The sequence below is a fragment of the Taudactylus pleione genome, unplaced genomic scaffold, assembly GCF_031769625.1.
Source record: "Taudactylus pleione unplaced genomic scaffold, aTauple2 ptg000419l, whole genome shotgun sequence".
Taxonomy (NCBI): domain Eukaryota; kingdom Metazoa; phylum Chordata; class Amphibia; order Anura; family Myobatrachidae; genus Taudactylus; species Taudactylus pleione.
Genome location: NW_028284821.1, coordinates 467,805 through 493,373, shown reverse-complemented (window position 1 = coordinate 493,373; position 25,569 = coordinate 467,805). Strand labels below are relative to the sequence as shown.

Sequence of the window (25,569 nt, the reverse complement as noted above, 5' to 3'; positions counted from 1 at the left end):
TACAAGAGACAGACATAAGATGACACTCTTGTCTTTGAATTCATGTCATTGCAGGAAGCCTGCTAATGTAAGGTGTGTATTCTAGCCGGACCACCTGTAGTGAGAGCAGACACTGTCCAGGAAGCTTATCTACACAAGCTAGTTGTCACTTGGCCACTTGCTCTATTCAGCTAATGCAATTTTGGCATACTGTAAAGCCATTTCTGAAATATATATCCTTTATAATACATAAAGTAATGAAATGGGCTTTTGGTGAATTGCCGTGACCTATGGCGATGGTCACAGATGCATTCGCATGATGCTAATAGTATTATCGCCACATGTACTAAAGTGTGAGTTTATCTAAAATGGCACTTAAGTGGCCATTTTGCAAAATGGCATCTTGCGGCCAGTGGCAAGATGGTGTCACTGCGATTAAATTTTAAACTGATCTTGTCTCAGCCAATAATCCAGTTTTGACACTATCCATTCTTAATTATTAGGATGCTCCTTACACCTCCATCATGAGTAGGACCCTCCCAACCCCTCCCTCATGAGTAGGACCCTCCCTACCCATTCCTCATGAGGACCTTTCTTATCCCTCCCTCATGAGTAGGGCCTTCCCTACCCCTCCCTCATGAGTAGGACCCTTCCTTCATGAGTAGGAACCTCCCTACCCCTTCCTCTTGAGTAGGACCCTCCCTACCCCTCCCTCATGAGAAGGACCCCCCCCTACACTTTGGTTTCACATCTTGGTTTATTTGATCTATTTGTGTCTGTCCTTATTTTGTCCCTGTTTAATGAACGTCTTGCTCTTCCAACTGTCACATGAACTGTCACTGCCCAATACAAATGGATATAAGAATATGGAAGGAATCTGCTATAATAGTGAGTTATTAACTGACTATGGGCTACTAGATGTATACATTTTGACATTATTTGACAGATCTCGAATGTTTCGTGTGTGGGGAGGGGGAGCATAGGTTTAGGCATTAGGGGAGAGGTTAGGTTTCAGCACTGGGGAGGGAGGGTGAGGGGTTAGTGTTACTTACTTAGAGCCGCCGGGATTGTAACCTGGTCGGGATCCCGGTGTCGGAATTCAGTACTCATCCCCCAAATAGAACTTTATGGTGGGAGTGTAGGCAGGGTTACACCATATTCATGAGCAGAGCCGTAACTAGACTTTTGGTGCCCTGTGCCAGAAAGAGCATTGGTGCCCCCTCAAAAAAGGGCCATGGCTTCATGGGGAAGGGCCAGATAAGAGATAGGAGAGGCCAGGAGATGCTGGGGATGAAATAAGAGGAATGAGGGGGGCCTATTTGAAAAATGAGGGGGGCGCCAATGCTTTTTCTGGCACAGGGCACCAAAAAGTCTAGTTACGGCTCTGCATCTAAGGGCCAGATTCAGCAAGGATCACAAGTGCGATTACGCAAGCAGACAGCAGAATGTTGCGTACTGCGCAAGCATATGCATCGCAGTACGCGTGTGCGAACACTCCACTGCGATCGGAACTGGACAGGAAGTACCGTTTGGGGGTGGTAAGGGGGGGTCGTTGAAATTCCTGAGTAAGGTCTGACCTTGTGCAGGTGTGTGTGAGGCTGTGATGGTACTCGATGTTACTGATGGTTTTGCCGTCTTGCTGAGTATTATGGATGTGTGTAAGGTAAGGTGGGTGTCCTTATGTTGTGCTGTGATGGCATTGCGATCGCAGAGGATTAGCATATCATCGCAGCGAGACTGCGTGCATAATTGAAGCGGTGATCACACTTGCCTGATTCAGCAAGGAACGCAGTTGCTAATACATACACAATCATTGGATTAATTTGCACTGCACATGCGTATGCACCACTGTGCGCGTGCGCAAACTAGCAGTTGTGATGGGAACTGCGTATGTAGAGGCTACGCAGACCCATCACAGAGTGATGGACAGGAAGTGCCGTTTGTGGGTGGTGACGGGGTAGTGGTCGGGCGAACGCAGGCGTGCCAGTGCGTTTCACCGCCGTTGCAGGGGCATGCATAAATATGCAGCCATAGCACTAATAGCGTGCGTGGATGTTAGAAATTTCTGAATAAGGTCAGGGCTTGTTTAAGTGTGCCTATGGGGCTGATGTTACCGATGGTTTCGCTATGTTCCCCTTGTATATGGATGTGAGTAAGGGGAAGTGGGCGTCCTTATGTCAGGCTGCGAACGTAATGTGAATGTAAACATTTGAATATCACCGGTGATATTAGCAAGTGCGGTTCGTGCGTATAAGCAGAATAGTGATACTTGCTGAATCAGGCCCTGTATGTGTATGTATTTGTACAGATCCATTTGCCTTGTTCTGTATGCCAGATATGATTCTTAGTATCCGTTTCCATATTTATGCAGAATTGCGTAATGTCATATTTCATCATTATGCTGTACCAGTGGCGTCACTAGAGGGGTGCAGACCGGGTATCACCCACGAAGGAGATGACACCAAAATGCCAACTCCTCCTCAGTAACCAGAATCCGGGCACTGCACTGTGAGGTTAGGAGGAGCCGGTGGTGCAGGGAGAGTCTTTGGGGGCAGCTCAGCATCTCTGGGAGTGCTGGGTACACCCTCAGAGTGATGAAACCTGGAGTGTGCTGCGAGGCCAAGTTCCTTCCCAAAGAGGCAATGCCCCCTGTCCTTCCGCTTGCACCAAAGGCGCATGCATGGGTTTTACTTGCCACACTGTGTGTCACCTGCCCCAGTGATGCCACTGTGCTGTACAGCACCAAACCAGAATAATACCATTTATCTTAGTATGTTTAGCGTTCATTATTTATCACTATCTGTCATTATTAGCTTAGTACAGTATGGGCAGCTTTACAGAACCATTATATGCTGTATGCAGCTTGCAGTATCTGTTTGTACTCTGTATTTATGCTTTACATACATGCCTATCCTCCCAGAATGTCTGGGAAACTCCTGAATTTAAGGGCTACTCTCCTGGATCCTGTCCCCTTCCCCATTGATGTGGTCGGTGCCGTGATTTGTTGCGTATGGTCACTTCCCCAATTGCACGACAGCCTCAAACTGCAGCAAGGGGAGGAGCTGTAAAGAAGCAAATCATGTTGCCATGCCCACCACCGCAGTTGTCTTTTGGATCTCCCTTTGGGATCTCCCTGAGTCCTGAAACTTGGGCAACTTCCAGTCTCCGCACTGTGCAGTTCACTGTGTTATGTATTTATTGTTGGTGCTTTATTAAAAGTATGTAATCCTTATATTACCGTTACCACAATTATACATGTTTGTGGGATAGTTTCCTGTTTTTTATGTACAGTATCTCTAGTTTAACCCAGTGGTTCTCAAACATTACCAGGTTTTCATTTCAAAGAGCCAAATTGGACAGATATCTGACAGATACAGTAATTGTAAAGATATCTGACAGATACAGTAATTGTAAAGTGTATGCCCAGCATTACTGACACATTTTAAATGATCCACAGGTGGAGCTAATTTTTTCCTCTGTGATTCTGCGAGGAGACCTGTAAAACATAAACTGTTTGGGGTCTGAGGACCGAGTTTGAGAACCTGTGGGTCAACCCATCCGATTCCTAAAGGTGCCCATCCACTAGACGATTAAGTTGAGCTATTGAACTTGCAAAAATGTCTAAAACGACCAGTGATGCGCGTGCCCGCTGGCCATTTAGACATCTATCATTGTGCAAACATGCTGGACAACCTGACGATAACGTCAGGTTGAGCGTGTTTGCAGATGATTGATGAGCCTGCACTGAACGACTGCTCGTCCAGTGTAGGCACATCTCAGACAGACAAACGACTGCACGATTACAATGTCGTAACCGTGCAGTCGTTTTCATGTCTGCTAGTGGATGGGCACCTTAAGTCTCTACAATGTACTATAACGTCTCACCTCCCATCACATGGCATATTTCATGTTTCCTTTTAGCAGCAGAGAAATAAATAATTGCTTTCTGTTCGGCGAGTAACCCTTCCTTTTCCATGTTTCAGGAGTCCAGGTGGCCCTACTTATTTGGATTTATTCTGATACCGTCAGTGATACAACTAGCAATATTACCGTTCTTCCCAGAGAGTCCACGATACCTTTTACTACAGAAACAAGACACCCAGAGAGCGGAGAAAGGTACAATATGTCACTGCAGAGTGTAGCACTAATGTAATGTGTCATGTACACATTTAGATTATCCATTGTTGCTGTCATGGCAACTCTTATGAGAAGTGACAAGTGCACATTATTTTTCACTTTAAATTGAAAACAGTGTAAATGCTTGATTTGTATCATCTGCATCAACTGTCTTAGCACCATCACGGTGGACTCATCATCTAAACACCCAGTTGCAGCAATGGTTTTGTGGGCTGGGACATTAATCATTATAATGCAGCCTTTCCATGTATCAGTGACTCACACTTTTTGGAGTTTTACTTCCTAGATTTGGCAGGACAGACCCGAATCACAGAGCCTCAAAAGGAGGATTTTTCCCAAAGTGGGCGCTTCTGGATGGGTCAGTGAGTGGTTTGAGTGTATCAGGTGCAGGTCTTACATGTTCCTACAGTTGTACACTGATTTTCTACCAAAGCACTCAAGCTCGCAGGGCAAGATGGAGCAGAAGTCACAATGACTTACATAGATGCACTGGTCGTTTAAATTTGTGTAGCATTGCCAAGACCAGACTATATTTTGTGGAGTAAGCCTACTGAAATGATGAAAAATCATTGTTAGCGATGATGCTAGAACCAAGTGGGCTAAACGACCTCTGATATCACAACCATGTGAACCCGCAATGGCAAGAGGAGGGGCAAGGTTGGGGGGCTAGCAGCTTTACTATCCACACGGACATCTATTGGGAATAGTAACCTGTGGCGAGTGGAGCGAAGCGAACCACCTTGCCCAAAGCATGGTAAGCGAAGCGAGCCCGCGAGGGTACACGTTGGGTCCTACATTCTGAACATGAGCCGACATTGCTCCTCCCCCTGCCGTCGTGGGTCACATAATTGTAACATCAGATGTCCTTTGGCTTACTTGAATTTAGACTTAACTGCATAGTTAGGGATGTTTCTTCATGTACAGAGGACTTGATTTTTGCACCAACTTTCATCTGGCAGAGATCAGGTTATGCCTGCACTTTATTGGCCTTTTGTGCTTCCAGTTACAATGATGGGCCTCAGGACTTAAAGTAGGGGTGTGCCACTTTTCGTGTTTTGTGTTTTGTGTTTTGGTTTTGGATCTGGATCTTTCTTCGTGTTTTGGATCTGGATTGGTTTTGCCAAAACCACCCTTCCATGTTTTGGGTTCTGGGTTTTGTTTTTTGGATCTGTATTTTTTTTTAAAAAAAGCATAAAAACAGCTAAAATCACAGAATTTGTGGGTTTTTCTGCTCCTATGCTATTATTAACCTCAATAACCTTAATTTTCACTCATTTCCAGTCTATTCTGAACACCTCACACCTCACAATAGTGTTTTTATGTCCAAAAGGTTGCACCGAGGTAGCTGGATGACTATGCTAAGAGATACGTGTGGGCAGCACAAACACATGGCCCATCTAGGAGTGACACTGCAGTGGCAGATAGGATGGCAGTTTGAAAAACTAGGCCCCAAACAGTACATAATGCAAAGAAAAAAAAGAGGTGCAAGATGGAATTGTCCTTGGGCCCTCCCACCCACCCTTATGTTGTATAAACAGGACATGCACACTTTAACAAACCAATCATTTCAGCACCAGGATCTGCCACACGACTGTGGCTGAAATGATTGGTTCGTTTGGGCCCCCACAAAACAAGCTGGCAATTAATCTGTCCCTGCACAAACTGGCTCTACGGAGGCAAGATGTCGTCCTCATCCTTCTCATCCACCGATTCCTCACCCTCTTCAGTGTTGTGTACATCCTCATCCTCACAGAGTATTAATTTGTTCCCGCTGGAATCCACCTCCACAGGTCCCTCTGTACGTTCTGGAGGCTGGTCTCCCTGGAAGGGTTGATAATTCATTTTTAGGAACATCATCTTCTCCACATTTTGTGGAAGCAACCTCCTACGCCTTTCGCTGGCAAGGTTCCCGGCTGCACTAAACACTCTTTCAGAGTACACACTGGAGGGGGGGCAATTCAGTTAAAATAGAGCCAGTTTGTACAGGGGCCTCCAAATTGCCTCTTTTTCCGGCCAGTACAGGTACGGACTGTCTGACATGCCTACTTGGATGCTGTCACTGATGTAATCCTCCACCATTCTGTCAATGGTGACAGTATCTTATGCAGTGACAGTAGACATGTCAGAAATTGTTGCCAGGTCCTTCAGTCTGGACCAGATGTCCAAACTTGGTCCTGCCTGCCCTGCATCACTGCCAGCGGGTTGCTTAGGATATCTAAGTTTTTTCCTGATAGCCCCAATTGTGGGAGAAAATGAAGAAGGAGCTGTTGATGTGTCACGTTCCGCTTCAGCTGACAGTGTTTTCACCAGCAGGTCTTTGCACCTCTGCAGGCTTGTGTCGGCCGGAAAGAGAGACACCACATAGGCTTTAAACCTAGGATCGAGCACGGTGGCCAAAATGTAGTGGTCTGATTTCAACAGATTGACCACCCTGGAATCCTGGCAAAGTGAATGAAGGGCTTCATCCACAAGTCCCACATGCCGAGCAGAATTGCTCCGTCTTAGCTCCTCCTTCACTTTCTCCAGCTGCTTCTGCAAAAGCCTGATGAGGGGAATGACCTGACTCAAGCTGGCAGTGTCTGAACTGACTTCACGTGTGGCAAGTTCGAAGGGCTGGAGAACCTTGCACAACACGGAAATCATTCTCCACTGCGCTTGAGTCAGGTGCATACCCCCTCCTTTGCCTATGTCATAGGTGGATGTATAGGCTTGAATGGCCTTTTGCTGCACCTCTATCCTCTGAAGCATATAGAGGGTTGAGTTCCACCGTGTCACAACCTCTTGCTTCAGGTGATGGAGGGGCAGGTTCAAGAGTGTTTGCTGGTGCTCCAGTCTTCAGCACGCAGACGCTGAATGGCGAAAGTGGCCAGAAATTTTTTGGGCTACCCAAAGGATCTCCTGCACGCCCCTGTCGCTTTTCAGAAAATTCTACACCACCAAGTTTATTGTGTGAGCAAAACATGGAACGTGCTGGAATTTGCCCAGATGTAATGCCCACACAATATTGGTGGCGTTGTCAGATATCACAAATCCCCAGGAGAGTCTATGTTGGGTAAGCCACTGGGCGATGATTTCCCTCAGTTTCTCTAAGGGGTTGTTGGCGGTGTGCCTCTTACTGAAACCGGTGATACACAGCGTAGCCTGCCTTGGAATGAGCTGGCATTTCTGAGATGCTGCTACTGGTGACGTGACATTGGGCATTGGCCTTGGCAGACGACGTTGATGGCATGTTATCGTCTATGTCATGACTAGTGGCAGCAACTTCAGCACTAGGAGGAAGTTGTTCTTGATCTTTCCCTATTTTATTTTTAACGGAGAAAGTTTGGTCCTCCATTTATGTTATATTGATATATACGTGCGGCTAAGGCGCACACAAACACAGAAAATAATTTTTTATTTTTGTTGGAGACTAGTGCACTTTGTGGGTTATACTACCCTTTAAGAAATGAGCCATCCGGGTCTTTACTTATGGGACACAGGCGCACGCTTGGCGCTGCTCCTTTATTGATGCACTGGCAGCTACAGTGCACACAATTCACAAAGACAGAAAAAAAAGATTTTTTTATTTTTTATGGAGCACGCTTTGAGGGTTACACCACCCTTTAACACACAGAAGCACGCTTGGCGCTGCTGCTTTGAGGATGCACGTACAGTGCAGACAATTCACAAACACAGAAGAAAATGTTTTATTTTTGTTGGAGTGCACTTTGGGGGCTACACCACCCTTTAACAGACAGATGCATGCTTGGCGCTGCTGCTTTGAGGATGCACGTACAGTGCACACAATTCACAAACACAGAAAATATTTTTTTATTTTGTTTGGAGTGCACTTTGGGGGTTACACCACCCTTTAACAGATGAGCCAGCCGGCCCTTTACTTATGACACAGGCGCACGCTTGGTGCTACTTTGTTGATGCACGTGCAGCTACTGCGCACACAATTCACAAACACAAAAAAATATATATATATATTTTTGGAGTGCACTTTGGGGGTTACAGCACCCTTTAATGGACAAGCCAGCCGGCCCTTTACTTATGGGACACAGGCGCACACTTGGCGCTACTTTGTTGATACACGTGCGGCTACTGCGCGCACACAATTCATAAACACAAAAAATCAGTTTTTATTTTGTTTGGAGTGCACTTTGGGGGTTACAGCAACCTTTAACGGTCAAGCCAGCCGGCCCTTCACTTATGACACAGGCGCACGCTTGGCGCTGCTCCTTTGTTGATGCACGTGGAGCCACAGTGCACACAATTCACAAACACAGAAAATATTTTTTTATTTTGATTGGAGTGCACTTTGGGGGTTACACCACCCTTTAACAGATGAGCCAGACGCCCTTTACTTATGACACAGGCGCATGCTTGGCGCTACTTTGTTGATGCACGTGCGGCCACAGTGCACACAATTCACAAACACAGAAAATATATTTTATTTTGTTTGGAGTGCACTTTGGGGGTTACAGCACCTTTTAACAGTCAAGCCAGCCGGCCCTTTACTTATGACACAGGCGCACGCTTGGCGCTACTTTGTTGATGCACGTGCTGCTACTGCGCACACAATTCACAAACACAGAAAAAAAAACATATTATTTGGAGTGCACTTTGGGGGTTACAGCACCCTTTAAAGGACGAGCCAGCTGGCCCTTTACTTATGACACAGGCGCACGCTTGGCGCTACTTTGTTGATGCACGTGCGGCTACTGCGCACAAAATTCACGAACACAGAAAAAATATATATTTTTTTGCACTTGGGGGGAGCACCCCTGATGGACAGAGCACCCCCTGGACAACACTACAGCACCCCTTTAGGACTGGGATACTGCACAGGACTTTGGAGTGGACACAACCCCTATGGACAACTGACTGCACAACACAGTCCAGCCAGCCCCTATGGACTTTGGAGGAGTGAACACAGCCCCTATGGACAACAGTAGCACAGCACAACACTACACTGCACTGCACTACACTACACTACACAGCCCAGCCAGCCCTAGCTCCCACCCTCCCTCTTCACTGTCCACAGCCGAGTGAGAAAATGGCGCTGACGCGGGTACCTTATATAGAATCTAAAACCCACGAGACGCGGAAGGTGGGATGATGACGTTTTGCCTCGATTTCAGATCCGAGTCAGGCGGGAAAAGTCGAGCATGACTCGGATCGGCCTCGGATCGGGGGGGCTCGGGGGTGTTCGGATTTCAGAAATCCGAACCCGCTCACCCCTAGCTTAAAATGGTCCTGGGGAGGTGGTAGAATTAATCTCCCCCGCCGCCTACTTCCCCACCCCTCCTATGATAGGCAGAGCTACGCTGAGAGGCCAGAACAAGTGGGAAAACTGTTCTTTATATACACACACACAAACCCACACACATACACACACAAACACACACACACACACTGTTGAGTATAGGAAATTTTAAAGTGAATGGCCAGGGGCTGCCTAGGCCCCCAGAAGCTTTGGGGGCTATGACCATGTGAAATACTTTGTAGATCCTTTTTTTTTTACACTCCTGCCATCAGCTGAGTCTACAATGTTTGGTCACTTAAAAAGAAAAAAAAAATTCTATATCATCAGTGTAACTCTCACACTGGAGAGACAACAACCTCTTACGTCTCTCCAGCATCATCCCCCTTCATCTCTATAGTGCCACCCCCCTTGCTACTCATCAGCCTAATCCCCCCTGCCCCTGTTTCTCCTCTGCCACCAGCAGCTTATGCCCCCCGTGTCCTTCTAACATCAGCGGTAATGGCATAATGTCAAATACATACGCTGTGCCGCAAAAGGAACTGCCGGGGCGCAGGCCCACAAAGGGAGTGACAGGAGGTGCAAACGGAGGAGGATCATGGATCAGTAAACCGAGGAGGGCCAGTTGTCCGCCACCAGACAGAGCGTCTCTCTGCTGTCTCTCTGTCTGCGGGACTTCTATGCAGGGACGTGGCGGAACCAGTTCCACCTACCATTAGTGGTGACTGAACCCAGTTCCGCCCTGTTCCTGCCCACTTTAACCTCATTCTGACTCGGGAGTAAAGCAAAAAAGAGCAAGAAACTGTGCTCCTTTGCAGAACCATGCTGCACTGCAGGAGGGGCAAATTTAAAATGTGGAGAGAGATAAATATTTGGGAGCAGAGTTGTGGCATAGTGCTATGGCACCCGGAGCATGACCATTCCTCCCTCCCCCCCATTGAAGTATGCCTAGGGTGAGGACTTGACCAGCTTGTGGGGAACATCGAAGAGAAAAAAATCAAGCAGTGGCACCGTCAGACTTGACCATGTGCTTGCACAATACACAAAATATATGTAATGTGATTTGAGGAGTACCGATTACACAGAGAGACAGCACAGCAGCGAGAGGGTGCTTAGACATTGACAGTGTGAACCTGTGTCAGAGCTGAGTACTGTCCTGAGATTACTCACTTATCCCAGTGTTTCATGTAACTGGTTTTACCCACTGCACTTACCCGTCACCATACACCACCCACCCACTGAAGTATAACTCATTCATCCATCAATGCAGTAAACAGTACCTCATACCCACTACTACACAGATGCCATCCCTCAAACACTAAAATACCCCTCACTTATCACTGATCTCTGACCTCATACATCACTCAAATACCCTTCCCTCACCAGAAATCCTTGCCCACAGAATACTCTGGAGAAAATCTGATAAAAAAGAAAAAAAGCCCACCAAACAAATTGTATAGCATTTTTATTTCTTAAAACAAATTGTCCTACCCCACATTGGTACTCCTCACTATTCATTCTTCCTTACACCGGCTGTATTACTCCAACGTTTTTATTCAGCCTGAGGCTCTTACTGTTTTCCATCACTGGCATAGGCACAGGGTGCATCTTTCTAGAGGGGGTTTTCATAAGGAAAACATAAAGAAAAAGAAAGGATCACCCCCCCTCCCCCTGTTCACCAGCTTACCACTAACTTATCACAAACATGCCCCCATCCCAGTTTTATCATGCAAATATCATACTACCTGTGCCCACCTGCTTTTCTCAACCATGCCCCCAATCAGGGCCGCACTGCCCATCTGGCACTTCTGGCTAAAGCCAGAAGGGCCGATGGCCAGAAGGGCCGGTCCGTCGTTGAACCCTGGCCAAGCAGCTCCGCCTCCAGGCACTCTGCTTCTCCGGGATACAGAAAAGACGGGGGCGTGCCGCAAGGCCCCCGTGAGACGTAACCAGTGGCAGCTCCAGAGGTGGGGCTGCAGTGCAGTCTAAAATTCAAATAGGGGAGTCACACCAACGCCAGTGAGTCCCGGCAATCTATGTTTGGCAGCATTTGAAATGGCAGTTGGTGTGGTTCCCCAATTTGAAATTTGGACTGTGCTGCAGCCCCAACTCTGGAGCCACCACTGGATGTAACCATGCCCCTTTTGTGGACTCAAGCGCAAAGGGTCTGCCAAGGCTGCTCAGCAGCCCCAGTCCAACCCTGCCCCCAATATTTCGCAAACTTGCCTACATACATTCCCCACACCTTTCCCTGTGTACATCAACTTTATTTCTAACCTGTCCTCCAGCACAACAGATTATTTAATTGTTATGATCTTATTGTGTAGTATATTGCAACCAATCTATGGCATTTTGGCTGTTGCTGAACCCATGAGAATTAGCTATTCTGCAGTCATAAGAATGTATTTATTGGCACCAAAGGCTCCACACATGACAACATGGGCCCATTCACGTTGCATTGACTGCTTTGTAATTGATCAAAGTCAATATTGTACCTTTGTAGTGTAACGATACTGGATCAGAACCTCTATACACACCATCCTATTTACCTTCTAATATCCTGCCTATACCTTCTAAGGATGACGCTAATTTGCGTACGCAGTCATACCATAAATAAAGACTTAGACATGGAATATGTGGTTCCAAAGCACAAGTGTTATTTAGGTAAAAGTTCAGACAGTTACACGCAATTGATCTAGACACAATTTAGGCGCAAAAGGAAAATTATACAGACCCAAGTACAGTATACATACGCAGGCGCTTCCGGACCCGGAGATAGGCATCAGCAAGAGACCCCTAGTCATACAGCGTTCAGCACGAATACTGAGAACCAGCGTTCATGCACACATATTTATACCCCCCAGAATAAACAGGACAATAGGGAAGTTTGTTGCTGATGTCATTGGTTCCCAGGGGAGAAGCATCAGTTACAGCACATTTAATTGGCTGGTTCAAATAGACTCTCTCTGCCTCTAACAGCTGGGGATCTTCCTCTTCACGCCCCCTGCAACATTCTAACAGTTGTTCATGAAATATACATTTTGTTGCTTGTAGGCTCTGCGATCCATAACTTGAGTTTGCATGATGCGACCTCCCCACCGATAACACCGGAATACTGTAAAAAGAGTATGCATCAGTACAAGACCAAACACGACTTGTTTAGCATGTATAATACCTTAGTTATCAAATACCTTTATTTCTCAGCATTTAAACTAACTGAACCAACTTAAATCATACACTTTAAAGCTTATTGAACCTTATGTGTGAATATGTATTGTGTGGGTATTGAGGGTTTGATATAAGGACGCTAGTTAACTTCGAGCAGATGCGTGCGCATAAAGCTAATAAAACAGCGGTTTCATACAAAGTCCTATTCATTCGCTAATATGCGACTAGTTAACAGCGCAATTGTGTGTATTAATGTGTGTATGAGAAATGGTGAAAAATGCAATCGCATGGTGCTAATAGTATCATCGCCACATGTACTAAAATGTGAGTTTATCTAAAATGGCACTTAGGCGGCCATTCGCAAAATGGCGTCTTGCGATCTCATTTTCAAGATGGCGTCTTGCAGCCATTCGCAAGATGGTGTCGCCACGATTAAATTTTAAACTGAACTTGTCTCAGCCAATTATTCAGCTTCGACAGTCCACCCTTTGATAGCAAACAACATGCTATCACAATCTGCCATTAGAATTTAATTTAGGCTTACATTTACATATTATTTGGTGTTATTATGGGATGGCACAAGGTGGATCTTGGAAGATCATGTGAAAGGAGTTGAGACTTTACATATCTGAGGTGTTCTATAAATAACATTTCAATAATACATTCTATGCATGTCTAAATATAATACATCAAACGATTGTATTTCCTAGTTCAAGGTTGTAATGCAGTTCTATATTTACCTCGGTATACATATTGTCATTACTGACCACCATCATAGTTTCATTCTTTCATTTCACTCTGTTTTTACATTTTCCACACTTCAACACAATAGGAACACACCGGATGCATATGCCAATTATTATGATGACAATCAGTATAATGATTAAGAATTTGCCTATGCTGGTGATCACTTCCTGGACCCATTCCCCTAGACCTGAGAACCATTTCACTGGGTTCAGCCATGAAACCCATCCTTCTATCTTCTCCCCTATTTCAACCACTGAAGCGTTATGGTTCTTGCGAAATTCCCACTTTAGCTGCAGAATTTCATCCATCTTCCGGTCTATCACCTCCTTAGAGTCGCTGGTATCATTGGTGACATAGGTGCAACATTTTACTCCAAATTGGGTGGCCAATGTTACGCAATAACCTCCAGTAACAGCAGTTAAATAATTCAACACTAGCCTGTGTTGCACCAGTTCTTTCTTGTACACTTGCAATTCTCTCCCTGTGTACCTGAATGTGTCATCGTACATCTCGGTGATATTATCTATTAATTTAGCAAGTTCCTGGATATATCTAAAATTTAATGTACCCCGAGCGATCCTGGTGGGGTCCGATGCGACCAGAACTTGAAAGCCTGTTGTCTCACTGATTAACTGAGTGGCTCTATGTATATCACCAGGTACCATATTTCTTTTGCCTCTGTGTTCATATTGTGTGTGAAGATATGGTGACGGTGTGTTTTTATGTATACCTAGCATTTCAACATGTGTGAGGGTCATAACTTCTGGGACTACTCTTCCCAGGTAACACAAACCTTCGGAACTCGGGGAGAGCCATTTATACGCTTTTCTTCCACAGATGAAATATACATTATCAGGGAGAACATAAGGAATGGTATGCATCATTATCATTAAGCACACTTCCCTTGCAAACAATCCTATTTCTGGGTCTTCCATCTGGTACATGCAAGTTTCTGGCTGTATTATTTTAGCACAATAACCATTTGGCACCTTACCAATAATTTCTTTGGTGGAACTCAATGTATACTGATACCTAAAATGTTTCCCACCAGACTTAATGGAGCGCAGCAGGTCATGGTTTATGGACTCATTATCAGCTCTTTGTGAGAAGGTCATCGTCTGATTATTCCCCGTCACTTCCCAACTCCCGGGTTTATTGGGGTTGGTTATGATTAGACACAAAAGTGATCTATCTACTTGGAATTGATAGAGTTTGAAATGAGGTGGTTTGGACGATAGAAATTTTCCATCCAATGTTTTCCCTTTTTGCAATTCTAAAATTTCCATGATATTCAACAGAAATGGCACCAACCCTACGTTATGCTGTCCCTGTGGCACATGTGAACACACCAGCAATCAGTTTGATTTAACACTTTGCCTACCATGCTATGATAATCCTCTAGAGGATACCCACCCCAGTACGGATTATATTTAGGTTGGCACCGTTGGATACAGTTCTCATCAACTAGGGACCCACAAAGCTCACAAATACAGGAATCTTCAGACAATAAACCTCCACACCTTCCCCGAGTATCTGGAATGACAGCTCTCTTAACAATAACAGTACTAAGATTGGTCAGACACTCCCCTGATTGGCATTGCACTCCTCCTGATTCCACTCCATCAGCACTGCCATCAGCTCCCGTTTCCTCAATCAGTCCCCCATCACAGACACTGGATATCCCCGGACTGACCAGGATGCTGAACACTCTAAAAGAGAATATGAAAATGAACACAGCAGGCCCGTCCATTGTCACAACAAGACCTGCAAATTTCTCTCAGTTCAGGTATCTTACTACGACCTTTTCAATCCTCCCAGAACAAGCTCACAAGCGACAGGTCCATGCTATAAGCTTTGTCTCTGACTTATTTCTCCACCGGTTGATTGACCTTTTTGCAGTGAGTAGAATGGACCCAGGTATCTCTCCCGGCCACCTTCAAAGATGTAGTACTCGTCAGCAGCACCTGGTACGGACCTTCCCACCGATCAGTCAAACAACCTGAACGCAAGAAATTTCTGATCATTACATATTCTCCTGGTTCAACATCATGACAGTTAATTTCAGGCATATCATTAGACAACAATTTCAGTTTCTGCTGCTGTTGCTTTAACTGCTTACTCATTGATATAAGATACTTCACAGTTACCTCGTTGTTACCCTTTAGATCTTCCTGTGGACTTATAATCAAATGAGGTTGTCTACCAAACAATATTTCAAATGGGGACAGATTCAGAGGAGGTCTAGGAGTGGTCCTTATGCCATGTAGGACCAAAGGTAACGCTTCTGCCCATCCTAGTCCAGTCTCAGTCATGATTTTACTTAGCTTATTTTTAATAGTCCCATTCATCCTCTCTACCTTTGCACTGGCTTGCGGTCGGTAGAGGGTGTGAAGTCGGCTGTTAATACCCAATCAGCTTACACATATTTTGAAAAACATCACCTGTGAAATGGGTGCCCTTATTACTCTCGATGATTTTAGGGATACCGTACCTGCATACAAATTCCTGAACTATTTTTTTGGCAGTAAATGCAGCAGTATTAGTGGCCGCTGGGTAGGCCTCAACCCAGTTAGAAAATACGTCTGTGCACACTAATACATACTTAAGGTTCCTGCAGGGTGGTAATTGGATGAAATCAATTTGTATCACCTGGAAAGGTCCATCAGTCGGTGGAATGTGGGACGGTTCGGTAGGGATCGCTTTCACTATGTTCTTTCTCAAGCAGGTCAGACAGGACATTGCTATCTTCTCTGCTTGTGAAGAAAAACCTGGTGCACACCAGTATGCCCTCACCAACTTGCACATACCCTGTTTACCCAGATGAGTCAGGCTGTGTGCTGCCTCAGCCAGGCTGGGGTAATATGCATTGGGGGCTACTGGCTTACCATGCCCGTCCCTCCAGAGCCCAGAGGACTCTTGCCCACATCCCTTGGACTTCCAAATGGATTTTTCCTGAATTGAACACAAATTTTGCATCTCAATTAATTTCAGCATATCAATTGTTTGAAATGACATAATTGTATCAGTTGGAGAAAACATTTTTAACCCTGCTACCCATTTTGCAGCTTCATCAGCTCTGTTGTTGCTCAGTGACACCGGGTCATCCTCACATGTGTGGGCTTTGCATTTAATTACTTCCACTGCTTTGGGCAGTTGGATTGCTTCTAACAGATGTTTTATGTGTCGGGAATGTGCAACTGGTGTGCCTGCTGCTGTCATAAAATTTCTCAGACGACATAGAGCCCCAAAATTGTGCACCACCCCGAACGCATACCTTGAGTCAGTGTAAATGTTAGCAGATTTTCCTGCTGCCAGTTCACATGCTCTAGTCAGTGCTACTAACTCTGCCACCTGGGCTGAGTGAGGAGGACCGAGAGGTTTAGCTTCTATGATATCTGTGTCATTTACAACAGCATAACCTGTACATAATTCACCTGAGTCTGTTTGTCTATGACAACTCCCATCCGTATAAAAAGTTACATCCACATTCTCTAAAGGTGTGTCATGTATGTCAGGTCTAGCAGTAAAGGTCTGATTCAGATATGTCATACAATTGTGCGTATCATTATGTCTGCCGACCTCACCTCCTGCCGGCAACTCCTCTCCTTCCACCCTTTGTACATCATGTTGTACATATGGTAGGTATGTTGCTGGATTCAGCGTACTGCAACGTTTAACAGTAATATTTGCAGGAGCGATTAGAGCTAGTTCCCATTTGGTGAACCTAGCTGAGGAGACGTGTCTGGTTTGAGCTGAGTTCAACAGAGCAGATACAGCATGGGGAGTGTAGACAATCATATCATGGCCCAATACTATGTCCTCACTTTTACTCACCAATAGAGCGGTAGCTGCTACACTTCTCAAACAGGTGGGGAGTGATCTGGCTACCGTGTCCAATTGGGCATCACCATGTTTTTGTGTAAGGACACCTGCAGCACAACCATCGGCTTCCATACAATACAAATCAGAAGGTTTTTCAGAATCAGGTATTCACTATGCAGGAGCTCTTGTCAGACTATCCTTAAGATTAAGGAAAGCCTGTTCTGATTCCTCTGTGTGTATGACATGATCGGGCCTTGAGGAAGAGACTAATTCCTGTACAGGTAAGGCCAAAATAGAAAAACCTGGTATCCACATTCTACAATATCCACACATTCCCAAGAAGGTATGAATTTGCTGTTGATTCTGCGGCAGTGTCATGTTTTGTATGGCCTGGATTCTATCTGTTGTGAGGTGTCGTAACCCCTGGGTTAGGCAGTGTCCCAAATATTTTACTCTGGATTGGCATGGCTGTAGTTTGTCCTTTACCACCTTGTGTCCTGTTTGTGTGAGATGAAGTAACAAAAGTTTAGTATCATTCAAACATGACATAAACGAGTCAGAACATAGCAATAAATCATCCACATATTGAATTAGAACAGATCCATTGGCAGGTTGAAAAGATTGTAAACAATCGTACAATGCCTGGGAGAAGATACTGGGGCTGTCTATGAAACCTTGGGGTAATCGTGTCCATGTGTATTGTAAACCTCTGTATGTAAATGCGAATAGATACTGACAGTCAGGATGGAGAGGCACAGAGAAGAAAGCAGAACAGAGGTCAATGACAGTGAAATGGGTTGCATTTGGTGGGATTTGCATCAATATGAGAGCTGGATTCGGCACTACAGGGAATTGGCTCTCTACTACCTTATTAACACCCCTAAGGTCTTGTACCAGCCTATAACCCCTCCCACCACTCTTCTTCACCGGAAAGATGGGACTGTTGGCTAAACTAGCTGTACGAACTAAAATTCCTTGTTGCAATAATCGCTCAATTATTGGAAAAACCCCTAATTCTACCTACTGTTTTAGTGGGTACTGGGGAATTTTTGGAGCTTGCCTTCCACTTTTTAAATTTACCATTACTGGGCTTACGTTTGCCATTAATCCAGTGTCCTGTCCATTTTAAGTCCAAAGGGAATCTGGAATTCGGGACATCTACCTGTGATGGAGTTTCATTTAAAACGGTAGAGTGATACATTATCCTTTGAGGAGTGTCTAAAATATACCTCACCTCGTATACTATTCTCTCTGGGATATCTAAAAATACACCATCAGGGGTGCAATATATAACACATCCTATCTTACATAACAAGTCTCTGCCCAGTAGGTTAGTAGGAGCCGCAGCAGCCAAGAGAAAAGAATGCCTGGTATGCAACTGCCCAATAGTAACCTCTGTGGACTTTTTTAAAGGATAATGGTCCACTTTACCTGTTACACCCATTGTTGGTACTGTCTCGTTGGTCACCTGCAAATTAACGGGAGATTTTATCACCGACCTGGTCGCCTCTGTGTCTACAAGAAAAGGATATTCAGTACCAGCTACATCAACCATCATGACCGGTTCTTCCCTAGTACTTCCCGTTAACCTGACCATCTGTAGACTACAGGTATGACCTGACCCCTAGCGTTGGCTACCATTCTCCAATAAAGCATTTACAGCTACAATTGGAGCTGGTGCCTGCTGAACATTTGCTGGCCTCTGTGCATATCCCTTATGGGGATATCTAGGTCTTCCCTGATGTGGGATCCCTACTCCTTTTACTGTACAGTTTCTACTTAAGTGTCCTGGTTGTTTACAGTTAAAACATGTTCGTGTTTTGGGTGAAGACATGTGGTGTTGTGAGGTTTGCGCAGAGGGTAAAGGTGGTGGATATTGGTAAGGATAGGGAGGGTAAGGGTATTGTGGGGGATAAGAAGTTGGTGGATAGCCTTGGACCTGTGGTTGCATCGGGTTAGTGGGATAGAGTTGTGTTTGTTGTTGAGTGGGGTTAGTGAGAGCACATACTTGTTCAGACGTGAGTGTGTGTGCAAGTGCAAGTGTGTCTGTTGGCTGTGATGTTACGGTGATTCCCTCCAGAGCTTGTATACTGACAGCGATTAGTTTTTTGCTCTGGGCTTCTCTCTTTTTGGTGATGTTTTTATCATGTTCAATGGCGATTTCTATGAGGGTATCTATTGTGAGTCCCCGCCAGCCAGGCTGTGAGGTCTGAACCTGAGTTTTTAAACTCTCTTTCAGGACGTCCACAAGTACTGTGACTATCATCCCCCGGTGGTGGGTGCTATCTTTAATATCCTCTATCCCAGTGTACTGGGTGATAGCCTGCAGAGCCCGATCGCAATAATCTTCTGCAGTCTCACTCTCTTTATGCTTAATGGTGAAAATTTTGTTCCAGTTAACTACTACTGGAAAATATATAGAAGTGAAAATATTCTGCGCTTGTGGATGTATTATAAGCAGCTCAGTAGAATAGAGATTGAAATTTATATGTCAAATACGAGCGCTAATAAAAATATGTGAATGGTTCTGTAGTGACTAGTATGCTGTAAAAATTGCGTGCTTCACATCATCATATTTTTATGATGTTGATATCTGTGTGCACTGATTAATTTATAAATAAAAAACTGTATCTGTATGCACTGATTAGTTTATAAAAAACAGAAACACTTGAGATATTGGTAACAATGGTATGGTAGTAATACTAAGTTTGTGAGTTGTTGGCTACTATGTAAGTTATGTAACACTGTATCTTGTATTGAATAGTCAGTGGTCTATTATGTTAACATGTGAAGTGGGAGCATTCGATAGCACTAAAAAATGGTTCCGGAACACAAGGACCATTAAAACAAAATTACTTGAATGTTTATAGCTCTTATGAGGTATATTTTAAGAGAGTCCATCAGTCCGTGCCCGGTTGATAGCCGCCGATGAATGCCGCACCTGACAGCGAGGCCAAACAAATGGAGGTAGTGTGTCACTCTAACTATCCCTATCTTACCTCCTAGGCTTTTTCTGTTGGTGCGGCAGGTCTTCTCCTTGCTGCTGCCGTGGACGGATGCGGGATGGAAGCCGCTGGTGGTGTCACTCTGCCGGGACGGGTGGTATGACGTCACCCGCTTCCGTGCACAGTGCGTCTCCTCTATAGTCGGGCTGTGGATCTCTCTTTGGAAAATATATACCAATTGAGTTACAATGCGGGAAATGTTACCTTGGTTTACTTGGTCTGTTAAGGGAACGTCACCATCCAATACACAATCCGTGATAAATTTTGTCACGTCGGTATTGCGTGGCAGACAGGCCCTTAACACCACACGCCAATCTTTATTAGTGGGCTCATGTGAATTACCCAAATTTCTCAAAAATCTTTGACATTTGGCTAGTTCCTTTTTGGGATCGGGGAAATAATTTATGATGGAATTTAGTTCTGCTCTTGTCCAAGGACAATGCATTACTACTTCCCTCGTGGGCACTATACCGTTCGCGTCTGCATTTCCATTTGGAACAGTTATTGTCCGAATGGGATGAAGACCGGTAGCGCTGCTACCTTTGACCTGATTACCTGGCTGGGGGTTAAGTCTGCTGCTGCTACGTATGGTATGAACAACTTCCTCTACGGGTGCAGAGAGCATTAACACTTCCCTTGCTGTTACCGATGGAGATGGCGGCACCACTCGTGATTGTGGTGATGCAGCATCTATCATCTGCACAGCATGGGAAATGGCAGACATTACAATAGGCTCATCATCCGCATCATGAACATTTTCTTTATAGTTGCTTAAGAGATTGTACAAGTTGCTTGTTACATTTTTATGGGTACTTTTGGTAACTGTACTTGCACCTCCATCCACATAAGGTGGGGGAGGTGAGCGTGAACTGCTGGCAATACTCTCCACGACGCTACCTTGCCGCACATGCGTGCCATTTTGCGGCTCGCCCGTATTGCAATTCAGCGTCGCGGATGTATTTTCTGGCAATGTGCTAGTTTGCGTCGTTTGCACATTGTTAAGCCACGCATCCCCTTCATGCTGCCACAGTTTTAAACATTCAAAATATTTAACCTTTTTCTTTCGGGAGCGCATCAAACTGATGTGATCCCGGACATTGTCTAACACATTTTTATCAAAACTACCAATTCATGGAAACGGTCTAACACTCTTCCTCGTCATATTAAACCATAAATCACAATACCTTATTGCATAAGTACCGTACTTGGTATGTATGATACGACGGGCCGATCCAATCGGCGCCTCCATTAGTAGCACATCATTGCCTAACATCTCTACTGTTTGCGTGGCTCCCATTCTGAGACAACTCCTATGCTTTTCAATAAAGATTTAGACCAGTGAAGGACAATCAAGACACTTTCACTTACCTGTGGATGATTTAAGTCAGCGGCGCCCACACACCTGTATAAGATTTAGTAAGGCAACTTCCACACCTGGATAAGATTTAAACAAGGCAACTTCTACTCCCGGATAAGACTTAGTAAGGCAACTTCCACACCTATGAGAGTTTATATGTCGGCTACTCTCACGCACCTCTCTACAACAAAGACAAAATACACGTTAACCCAGATATTGGTAATAGAAAAAAAATGTAAACCTCAATGGCTTTGTTCAAACATGTGGCAGCACAACCGGAAGTACGTATACGCTATTGTGCGACCATTCGCATACACAATAATGCGACTACCACACAACCGTATAATGGCTTTTTAACTGCGTATGCAAAAGTGTGTCTTTGCTATGCGCAAACCTGCGACTTAGCCGTGTACTCAATACTGCGACACCCCTTTAAACGTAAGGTTCTATCAACAGAGGAAAACAAACTTTTTGTCCCTGGATTCTAGTCAGCTTCCTTGATTCACATGGAGACAGATAGCGATCTTTCAGCACAAAGCGGTTGCAGGCAAACCCTGCATGTGGCCACTCCACCCTTTGCTGAAATATCGATGGCCGTATGTACCATGTGAGCAGGTAAGTGACTTCACTACGAGCCCCCAACTAACGATACTGGATCAGAACCTCTATACACGCCTTCCTATACCTTCTAATATCCTGCCTATACCTTCTAAGGATGATGCTAATTTGCGTACGCAGTCATACCATAAATAAAGACTTAGACGTGGAATCTGTGGTTCCAAAGCACAAGTGTTATTAAGGTAAAAGTTCAGACAGTTACACGCAATTGATCTAGACACAATTTAGGTGCAAAAGGAAAATTATACAGACCCAAGTACAGTATACATACGCAGGCGCTTCCGGACCTGGAGATAGGCATCAGTAAGAGACCCCTAGTCATACCGCATTCAGGACGAATACTGAGAACCAGCGTTTGTGCAAACATATTTATACCCCCCAGAATAAACAGGACAATAGGGAAGTTTGTTGCTGATGTCATTGGTTCCCAGGGGGGAAGCATCTGTTACAGCACATTTAACAGGCTGGTTCAAATAGACTCTCCCTGCCTCTAACAGCTGGGGATCTTCCTCTTCACGCCCCCTGCAACATTCTAACAGTTGTTCATGAAATATACATTTTGTTGCTTGTAGGCTCTGCAATCCATAACTTGAGTTTGCATGATGCGACCTCCCCACCGATAACACCGGAATACTGTAAAAAGAGTACGCATCAGTACAAGACCAAACACGACTTGTTTAGCATGTATAATACCTTAGTTATCAAATACTTTTATTTCTCAGCATTTAAACTAACTGAACCAACTTAAATCATACACTTTAAAGCTTATTGAACCTTATGTGTGAATATGTAATGTGTGGGTATTGAGGGTTTGATATAAGGATGCTAGTTAACTTCGGGCAGATGCGTGCGCATAAAGCTAATAAAACAGCGGTTTCATACAAAGTCCTATGCATTCGCTAATATGCGACTAGTTAACAGCGCAATTGTGCGTATTAATGTGTGTATGAGAGATGGTGAAAAATGCTAATAGTATCAACGCCACATGTACTAAAATGTGAGTTTATCTAAAATGGTGCTTAGGTGGCCATTCGCAAAATGGCGTCTTGCGATCTCATTTTCAAGATGGCGTCTTGCGGTCATTCGCAAGATGGTGTCGCCGCGATTAAATTTTAAACTGAACTTGTCAGCCAATTATTCAGCTTCGACAAGTGCATTTGTATAGAAATAAATGGGATACAGTAAAGGGTGAGCTGTCCTTCCTCTGCCCGCAGCAATTTGCCTCTGCCGTGTTTACCCATTTCACCCTTCATTTGCATCCTTCAAATTCTCTCCCCGACTGATGAAATAGACTCAGTACATCTTTTCTCTTTCACTTGACATTCAGAAGCTGAAGTAAAAAAAGAGAAAAGACCATACTTGCCATGCCGTATTTTTGATTAAGAATAAGATATGACAAGGATTAAAATGGCCCTTTGGCTTTTTTTTCTCCCATCCGCTTGAAGAAGTGTAATTATTTCTATAATTATTAACTGCTGCCAGGCATCTCAGTTAGGTAACGGGATTTATTTTGAATGTTTATGTGTCTTTTGTTTGCCTTGATGTGTTCATGTTTTTCAATTCGTTGCATGTCGTGCTGGTGCCAAAACACTCATTACTGTCAGTGATCTGATTTGCCTTTGTAACCCTTTGCTTGCCTGGAGGTTGGTGGCGAAGTATTTCTCCATGACATCTGGCGTTGTGGAACCCATGGGTCAGCAGCCTAATGTGAACATTCTGGGCCTGTGAGCACTGCTACCATGCCCCTATGTGTTTAAGTATTGAGTATTTAATTAGATTATTCATTTATTGGTGTCATGCTTGCTGGGCTTTCTCTCTTGAAAGGCTAAGTGTAAATGAATTTGAAATGAAAAGTAACCATAAAGAGCATTGTGCTGATTTAATTGTATCTCTCTGGGCTAATTACAGGCAGGCCTAATGCATACCTCCCTACAATACTCATTCCAGAAGGGACTAAGGACCTAATTCAGAGCTGCACGCTAGGATGCGTTCGCTCGTAGCTGGGCGATTTTTACATTCTGCGCATGCGTACGCATCGCAGTGCACGTGCGCGAACCAGTGTGAGAGATCAGGAAGCGATCACTCATTGCGCATAGACAGCCCAGCAGAGTGAGTGACAGGAGCTGGCCGCTAAAAATGGGGGAGTGGATATGCGAATGCAGGCATGCCTGAGCGTCTTAACGCCGTTTCAGAGGCGTGCATAATTAAGAGGCAGCGTCATTGTACACAACACCTGGCTGACCTTTACACTCAAGTGATCGCAGTGCTTGCGGCAGAGAATAGTCAACCTCAAACGCTGCATTCGCTTCCGATGGTACCCAATGTACAGATGGTTGCATAAATTTCCTGCAGATGACGGGCGCAAGTGGGCATCTTAAGACAGGCTGGTGGGTGTCTACATACACAAAGCGATCGCAAGCCAAGATATAGTGGCCGTGCTTATGCCTTGCCGTGCGATTGCCTGCCTTGCTGTCCCTTAGCTGAATTTGCTACGCATCTAGCGAGCAGCTCTGAATCAGGTCCAAATGCTCTGTTACTGGAGTTCCCTCTTATTTTATGATTGCCATCACCTGTATTGAACTGTTAACAGGTAAGAAACATGTTTCACCACAGGTGATGGCAATCATAAATTAAGAAGGAACTCCAGGAACAGAGCATTTAGTCCCTCCTGGAATGGGTTATGTTGGGAGGTATGCTAATGGGAGTCATTAGCTCACAAACAGAAGAGATTGTATTGTGAGGGGGACTGTTCTGTATAAACATAATAAGGAACCCAGCCAAGGACCACTCCCAGGGCATCACACGAAAAATAACAAATTTTTGTGTGATGCCCTGGGATGTGGTCCTTTGCTGGGTTCTTTTGGGCTGCTCTGCACCTCGGACGTGAACCCCTTAATGTTAGGGACGCCGGTATAGAGGAGCCTTGACTCTGGCCCGGCGCTTAATCATATATTTGTAAATGTATGCAACCAATACCTCTGAATTTCTATTATCATGTAGGATTCAAGTATTTTTGATAATATTGCTGCAGTGTGCTGGAGGGAATCTCCTTTTTTCTGTGGTTCAGTATAAACCCCGCCCTTTACAAGCACCTGAGCAATATCATTAAGCTGATGTGAGCGACCACCATACTTTCTATTTTAAACATAATAAGGGCCTGATTCAGCTTTGGGAATAGAGTAAGAAAGAGCAAGGTAGGGCAGACATAAAATATGCAGAGAGATTTACATTTGGGAGGGGTGTGTCCAAACTGAGATCTAAATTGCTGTGTAAAAATAAAGCTGTCCTGCATTTGTGGGCTACATGCAAAAGCAGCCAGTTATGGATACCCCTTAATCGGGATACCTAATTGTCACTATTTAGCGCTACTAGTCGCTTAAGAAAGAATTGCTTTCCAATCCAATTGTGGTTCCAAAGCAAAAAAAGTTGTATTATGCAAGAAAAAGTATAACACACTTTGATCTAAACAATTAGCGCATAAAGCAAGT

At 44.7% G+C, this 25,569-nt stretch overlaps 1 protein-coding gene across 1 annotated transcript in view; it reads left to right on the top strand.

Moving 5' to 3' along the window:
• Positions 1-25,569, top strand: part of SLC2A9 (solute carrier family 2 member 9) — a 400,199-nt gene that overhangs the window by 101,421 nt on the left and 273,209 nt on the right. Inside the window, exon 7 of the mRNA XM_088447118.1 lies at positions 3,963-4,095. Coding sequence (XP_088303244.1) covers positions 3,963-4,095 — 133 coding nt within the window. The remainder of the gene's footprint in view (positions 1-3,962; positions 4,096-25,569) is intronic.